General features: G+C 26.3%; 1 protein-coding gene across 1 annotated transcript; it reads right to left on the bottom strand.

The window, feature by feature from the left end:
• Nucleotides 1-2,797: 2,797 nt before the first annotated feature.
• Nucleotides 2,798-6,826, bottom strand: LOC145833222 (beta-1,4-galactosyltransferase 2-like). The gene is made up of 7 exons (XM_082940415.1): nucleotides 6,806-6,826; nucleotides 5,000-5,113; nucleotides 4,628-4,744; nucleotides 4,100-4,304; nucleotides 3,680-3,842; nucleotides 3,066-3,192; nucleotides 2,798-2,854 (listed from the first exon to the last, which is right to left on the bottom strand). Exons 1-7 carry the CDS (start codon nucleotides 6,824-6,826, stop codon nucleotides 2,798-2,800), a joined length of 804 nt encoding a protein of 267 aa, XP_082796541.1.
• Nucleotides 6,827-8,268: the final 1,442 nt, after the last annotated feature.

Raw genomic sequence — 8,268 nt, 5'->3', positions numbered from 1 at the left:
ACTGTAACAATTGAGCGTTGAACAATCAGAACCCAGTGGCAGAAACATATACAATAAAAATTTATGTTTTTAGAAAACAATAAGTTTTCTAAAACATATAAATTATTAACCTTTTGTTTTTTTTGCGTTGTAATTTAAAGTTAGTACAGTAGCAAACTTTGGCTTGTATGCTTTTATTTACTTTTCAAAAGTGAAGTTTAAATTTTTTCAAAAGATTTAAAGTTAGATCTAATTTTAGATACAAAGTGAAACTTAATCAAGCAGATGTAGGCTATAGGAGTTAAAATGTTCCTAATCTTTGCATTTCCCATAATAATTACAACATTGCGTAATCAAACAAATCCTTATCATAAAGCAATCGTTTATTACGTAACACTTTCTGATAAGATCAAACGCATTATTCAAATTAAGCAAACTCTTTTAACTCTCTGCAAAAAAAATTTTGCTACTGCAATTGTTAGAAGTGATAAATCGGACACAAATTTCATTTTTACAAAGGTATCATTGATTTATACTGTAGTAACTTTTCATAATAAATAACTTTTAAGCATTTATTTTTGGATATCATTTTTTATTTATTTCGAGTACTTTTTCTAAACCTAGAAGAAAGAATAGTTTTATTAACAAATAGAATATTGAAAAAATTATTAGAAAACTTTTAACAAAATATAATATAAGCCTATTAGTAGGCAAAACATTTTTAATAACTAGGAAAACCAATTTAATTAAACGCGAGATACAATCAAAAGTTCAAAACTGGGATAAATTGTCTTGAAATGAATTCGAAGGTGTTAAACTGTTGAGTGATCAAAATGTAAAAGTTGGTTGTTGTAATTTAGCCAATTGCCTCATGACCATTGGCATTTTTTGATTAATGGAAATTTAACTCATTAAACTTTGAATTGAATATGAACTCGAATGTTGTTTAGGAATTATCAGGCGACCTGTTTGTGAACTTTTTATTTCCTCTATGGCGTTTAAAAATAAACACCACCTTGAACTTGAGCACACATTTGTGTTGCTATTTATTTTAAAACCTGTTTGTGTTGTTCGTAGCTTCTTTGGAAACAAGCGCAACAGTGGTTTTTTTAATTGATAGTTCTACGTATATGGTTAAAATGCTTTATAAAGTAACGTTTCTGCCTGTTTTGCTAAAAAAAGATAAGTCTTACAAGCTACCACTTACTTAAGTACAATAGTTTCTGGAACAAATTTATGTTGTATTTTTAGTACTAAGACTACTTAAATGGATTACATAAGTATTAAATATACTACTATTGGATATTGCAATTGTACTTACCTAGTAACTATCAATTTCGAAATCAATTGAAAATTTTAGTAAATAAATGGAGTTATTCAACATATAAACTTTTAGTTTTTTTTTCTGATATCTTATGAACACTTTTACCTACAAACAAATTAAGTAAGTATCACAATTGATATTGACCGAATCACATTGCTTATATTATTATTAGCATGGTTTATTGTTAGTAACTCAAGGCTAAAACATTTATGCAAACTTTAATTTTAATTTAAAAAAAATCATAAACAAAATTTTAAAGCATTTACAAAGCTTAATAGTACCTAAAATATACAAAGCATGTTGATATTATTATTGTAAACAGTTTGAATTCTTTCATGTATTTTTTTACATGATAAGTTTTTTATTAATAAAACTTTATAGTTTTAAGCTATTAAAACTTCCAAATAAAAAAAGTAATTGGTAGATATGCTTTAAAGCAAAATACATTTTATGTGATTTTAGCTCTAATCGGCTTCAGTAAGCTTTTTAGTTAATTATCGCAATTGCTTATAACTAAATTATTATAATCAAACAAACATTTTGTTCGTTTTTAGCTTAATAACAAATAAAACTTTGCACTATTAAACAGTTAAAGGATATCTTTAGAGTAATTAAACTTTTAATACTTCATTCTATAAACAATTTGCTAAGAAACTAAAGTATGACAAACTTTATTCAAATAAATTTGTTAAATTGTAAGTATACTTTAACTTTCACAAAGGTAAAAAAACTTTTATATATTTCTAAATTTAAAAAATTTAAAATTTGCAAAGCAGATATTTTAAAGTTCTATGATAATCATTTAGCTACATGCAAAAGGCTAAATTTAAGATAAAGTCTATAACAAATATAAAATGATAAGTCGAACGCAGATAAAGCTTATCATAAAATTAAAGCCATTCCGAAACTTAACCCAAACAATAACAAAGAAACTTCTGAAGCCACGTAAAAGTTGCAGAGAAGCATCGCTGGTGCACACTCTTGTCATGAATTAATCAGCGACTTCATACCGGCATCTCAAAACTTTCGTTTGTAGCATCGCTTAGCGGATAAAATATCACAACTTAATATTTTATAACTTTCTTTAACTTCCTTGTCAAAACAGTTTTGAATAACTTTGTAGTGCAAATAATTGTACACATAAAGTTTATTTTCTATTAACTTAAACTACATTCTTTTAATTTTTTCTACAGTATAATAATGGCTGTTTAAAAAAGCTTCTTGTGTGATAACGATTGCAGTCTTTAAAGTAACTTTTAACTCTCCAAAAACATTTTGTAGATGAAATTTTTCATGAACTTAATAGAACTTTTTATTAAAGAGGATTTTAAAACTCATCTAAATAAATGTTAAGTTAAAAAATATTAAAATAGTAGTTGTTGATAAAAAATTAGTCACAAAGGTTTTTTTAAAGGCTACTCAAAAACCAGTTCAAAATAATTTGAAACGTATGAAAAATGTGACAGAAAGAAAATAGAAAATTTTCAGTTTAATTCAGTCCAGATTGACAGTGTACTTAACAAAAAGCTGCTGACGATCTACTTCAACTATCTGCAAGTAATTTAAAAAATCATTTAAATGTTATTAATAAATGTTATTAAAGCTTTAACATAGACCTAAACCACTTTTAATAAGTTTAATATATAAATTAACGACAAGTTAGATTGTATATAAACAACTCCTACGAACGCTTTGTAAACTTGCACGCATTTAAAGTTCCTCATTAAACAATTATAGTAAGTTCACTTAGAACACATCTCACATGATAGCTTCCTTTCAAGTTGTTCAAACCGTCTTTATCGTAGCTACGCGCCACAGAATCTAGTAATTTAAAGCGATCCATGTTGAGTTCATTACCATTATCTCTCTCATGCCGTACCATCTTGTACCTTTGTTAATACTTTTTTTAATGTTTTTTTAATCCAAGCCAAAAAGTTTTCGGTTGAGATTTTTCACTAAATATTTGAACAAATAGCTTGAATTGTAAAATAATACTTTATTAATGACGAGAGTGGTTACTTTACAAAAAACACAATTTACATTAAATTGGCTTTAAACAAAGTTTTTGAAAACAAAGTTTCTTAAAGATGAGTGAAACTAGATTTAGTAAAATAATAATGTTTAATAAACAACGAACTATACAAAACTTATTAAGGGCATAAATTAAACAATTTACCTCATTAAGTATGTTAAATGTCAATATTTTTGTGTAATCCTGACTGAAAAGTTTCACAAAAACGGGTGCACAACACAAATTAATAAAGACTGTCCAAAAGTTCTAAACGATTTAAACTAAACTCATGTTGTTGTAAAAAATTAAATAGAAACTGTTTATGCTATATTTATTAACATATGCAGATTCAACTTTTTTTTAACTTTGCAATGTGAAACGGAAGCCGGTGGAACGTCATCCCCACTTGTTTTATTCTCAGGTGTATTACGTCATCTTCCCCTCCCCACCCCAGGAAGTTGTTGGGGAAACCGTTGATGCGCCACATCTGACCCCTCGTCAACCCGATGACGCCACCTGACGTGTCAACTTTTTTTTTGTGAAAAATATTTGTTGCAGTAAAAAGTTTTCAGTTTTATGCTCTCTAATTAAGAGTAAAACAAATAAACTACTGAACATTAACTAGCTTATATATAAAAGTGTTTTTGTTAGATTGTATTCAAACATTTAAACTAAAAAAAATCTAAATTAGAACAAATACACGAATAAAATCAGTTAAGTATTTGTTATCTTTTTTACATAATTTTTATTATAACTTTTTTTTACATAGTGTTCAAAAGTCCCACCGAAATAGCCATCGTAAGGCAGACCGTGGAACTTGTCCACATTGTGGGCGAAGTGTACCGGTTGCGAGTGGCACGTGTACCGACACCTGTCATTGGTCAGTATCATGTCCACATCGTGAAATACGAAGCAGTCGAAACCTTCCTGGCCAGCAATTGTGAATCCGACGTTCATCAGCTTGTCTTTGTTGAACTTGCTATTGCCGAACTGAATATTAGTTTATTTATGTATTGTTTATTGAAAGACAAAAAAAACGCTACAAAAGTTTACTTTAAGGACGTTATTTACGAAAAAACCTTTAGGTTATTGAGTCGTTCACCACTTGGATACAGTTTAACTGACTTAAAAAAGCATAAGAGCTATAGGTATCGTTGAAAATAATAAAATTAGTACATAACCAGCTTGTAGCTAATATATATAATTCTAAGTTATAGAAAATTAAACTTATAGAAATTTCTGTTACAATTAGTTTTTGACAAAGTCTAAATATATTTATTAAATTTTCTATTTATATGTTTACTACGACAAACCTGATTTACAACAAATATTTTGTAGTGCAGTTGTTGTCTTTGCAGTAAAGGATGCATGTATTGCAAAAAGTACAACAAGTGAGTATCTCTATCTCTAAAAGGTATAATTATGGCAACCTAAAATTTAAATGATAGGTTCTAACGAGGTGATACATTTTGTAAAAACTGTAGAAGTTTTTAAGTAAATAAAAAATTAAACAAAAACCTTTTTATATTGAACGAACAAAAGTTAAAGTCTTTAAACCTTAAATATTTGTTGTATACTTAATATTTATTGTATTACCGTAGACATGAGTAGAGGTCAGCTTTCCTTATTTTTAACACCTTATAGTATTTTAATGTGTTAAACTAAAAAAGATTAAACCAACAAACATTATGGTTAGCTTCACAATTTGGCACAAACTCTCCGTTTTTAATTTGGGGATTTTTTCTGGTTGTTGTGTTGAGATTCGCAGGTGGGGATACCAGGTCTACCTCTGTTTCGCCCTTGAAAATACAATGTATAAACAAAAAGTAACAATTAATGTTAATATACTTCTACTTTATGTTAGGAACTGCAGTCAAGTAAAGAAATATTAAATAAAATATATTAGCGCTCAAATATTTAGCTTCAGGACCCGGCGTACAAAAAAAACTTTCGGTTATCGAGTCATACACCAGGATACAGTTTAAAGTCATGTCCAGGACAAATTGTTATATCTAAATAAAGTTATAAACTTTTTTTAAACACAGTTACAAATTTTCCAAGCATTTTAGAATAAGTTAGTTTTAGCTGCTAAAACATTATAGCAAACTGCAGTACTTCAGAAGGTTTAGAAAATGTGTTTTTTTTGAAACTAAAATATATTTTAACCAATAACGTTAATTACGCTAAAAATAACATTTAATAACGCGTTATTAATAGAGTATTACTATTCATATTTGATACTAACTTGGTGAATTAAAGCATTTGATGATATTTCTAAAAAGTATTTAAATCTAAAAAATTAAGTTTAAAGTAGCAAGAATTTAAACCATAAAAGTTTTAGACTGCCAGCTATTTTACAATTAAGTATCCTACCACTAAAAGCGGTGAACATTCTTGACATTTATTTTCCTGAGTTTTTTTTGATTCATCAGATTTTCTGCAACTGATGTCAACTACTTTGACATCTGCAACATATGCTAACTCCTAAATTTTTTGTTTTAATAGAATTTTTTAAAATTTTAATAGAAATTCAAAAATACTCACTTTATTGATTGTTTCATTTTGAGCCCATATTGCCCAAATAGTATACAGGCATAAGCAAAAAAGCAAAACTAATGGTAAAAAGTTTTGACCATTTTTTTCTTTATTCATTTCATGACAACACGTTGCTTTTATAAAAGAAATAAATGCTGTTTTTGATAAGATTAAACTATTACAATTCCTAGTTATTTATAAGAAAAGCTTAAAACTTTATCTAATCATTTAAAGAAAACTAAACCGCACATAACTATTATTTTTTATTAATAAACTAATTTATAAATTTTTCACACTCAGCAAAAATAAATTAAGATTTAAATCTGTATATGGCAATTAAAAAAAAACTAAAATAAAAACCTTAAAAAAATTAGAATTTCATTACACTATTCTGCTGCATATTTATTCTCGACTTCTTTATACCTAAATGTTTGTTATTGTATAAAAACTGTACAAATCCTAAACACAAAGGTTTAAAAAACACATAAGCAAATATTCAAAAGTTTGTTTCAGAACGTGTGAATTGTGATTGACGTGTCTCAAAGTTTAAGCTGCTCTATCACGTACTGCAAGGATAAGGTCAGCACACAAGTGTTATAGTTTACATTTAAAATCACTTTTTTACTGTAATAAGTTGTAATTTCTATTTTAATAAGTAATACAAGTTTTTAAGGTCTTAAAAAGTTACTTGTAACCGTTTCTTTTAATAGATGAAAACTACTTCGTGTTATTTAAAAAAAATTTCAATAATTTAACATTTATAATTCTTAAAATTTAAATTAAATAATAAAAGTTCAACTTTATAAAATTGAATGCTACACCTAACAAGTTTTTTAATGTATTTATAACAACGGACCTTTGCTGTTTTTAGCTGAACTTTAACAAGTTTTAAGCAAAAATTTAGTACTAGTAAATTGCAAAGACTTTTTTTTACAACTTGAAGAACCTCAACTTACCCGATTACTGACTGTGATCATTTAAACTGCAGTTTAAAGTTAGTTTTAATGAAAAAAAAACCATTTCAATTCATTAACTTGAAAAAAATAAAACTACTAATCAATATAATGATAATTTTACTTGATCAAGTTTTTTTTTCCTTTTTAACTTTTGTGCTTACATTTATAGTCAGTTTTATTTTTCTAAAAAATTTCTTGTTTTTTTATGAAAAAAAAGTATATTCTCGACAATATACTTTAGTAATAAAGAGTCTGGGGTTTTTTATTGATTTTTTTTTAACTTTTAAAAAATTAATTTTTTACGACTGTTTCTTACGTTTGAATTTGTATAAGACTATTAACAACAAGTCCCTTAAACAGTATTTGAATTAAAAAGTTAAGAAAAATATCTCATTTTTTTACAATGCTAGTAAGTATTTAATTTTTGGTTTCAAGTCTTTATTATTGTTTACATTGAGGTATCGCAACTGCTAAACGTTTAAATCTAATATTTTCAAGTGTATGTGGTTTGAAATATCATAAGTAAATTTATTCTTTCAAGAATTTATTTTTCAAACTAAGTTTCGGTCAAAGACCTCGTCAGTGCTTAATTAAATCTTATTTAAATAGAACAAACTTTATTTGTTTTCTTAAAACCAAAACATACTATATAGATAAATTTATAATGACTTTAATTCAACTTTGTTTAAAGTCCTCATTAATACAATGCTTCAAGTATTTACTTTATAAAATTACAGTTTGTATAATTAAAAAACTAATAAAAGATGTTTTAGAATTTAAATCCACAGTAAAATTTAAAACTACTTACCTGTTAGAAGTTTAACAAAGGTAGAACTTTATCAGGAACCTAAAAAATACAGAAAGTGTATATGTCAACGAAATCCCTAAAAAAACTTAACACATTTTTAGATGATATATTACAAATTGATTTTACTTACACGGTAAAAAAGTGATTTCAAGTTTAAGCAGAATTTTATTTTATTCTTCGATATCTTTTTAATATTTTCAACAGCACAACTTTTTGTCACTTGGCTACTATGTTTTGATTTTCAGTTTCTACCATCTACTCTAGATTTGTTTTGACTTAAAGAGTTTTATATGTTTGACACTACTTCAATTGCTTATCAGCTCTTTTATAGTTCTTACAAATATGAATTATTAAAATGAGAATAATAAAAAGTATCAATTGATCTTTTATACAAACTTTGTAAAGCACTCAAAAGTAAAGATACTACTTTACCTTGATAAGAAAAATCATAACTTAAAGGTTTTATATCGCTTATAGTCTGTGCTAAGTTTTAATTCTTTAAAAAGTTCTTTAAATAAAACGATAAATTACAATGAATTTAATATTTTTCTAGTAAAGTTTATCACAAGTTTGCAACTTTCTGATGCAATAAGTTTTATATTCAATTTTTAATTATTTAATTTACTTTGTACCAAAACATATTTTTATAAACGGA

The sequence above is a fragment of the Thalia democratica genome, chromosome 4 (genome assembly GCF_965202585.1).
Source record: "Thalia democratica chromosome 4, ktThaDemo2.hap1.1, whole genome shotgun sequence".
Taxonomy (NCBI): Eukaryota; Metazoa; Chordata; class Thaliacea; order Salpida; family Salpidae; genus Thalia; species Thalia democratica.
This window is presented reverse-complemented; position numbering and strand designations above follow the sequence as displayed.

What these genes read in the sequence shown, in the direction of transcription:
- LOC145833222 (XM_082940415.1), bottom strand. Translation starts at nt 6,826, where the DNA reads ATGATCACAGTCAGTAATCGG. An exon ending in TGATCACAGTCAGTAATCGG is followed by an intron (nt 5,114 to 6,805) that starts GTAAGTTGAGGT and finishes TGTATTTTCAAG; the next exon opens with GGCGAAACAGAGGTAGACCT. An exon ending in AAATATTTGTTGTAAATCAG is followed by an intron (nt 4,305 to 4,627) that starts GTTTGTCGTAGT and finishes ACTAATATTCAG; the next exon opens with TTCGGCAATAGCAAGTTCAA.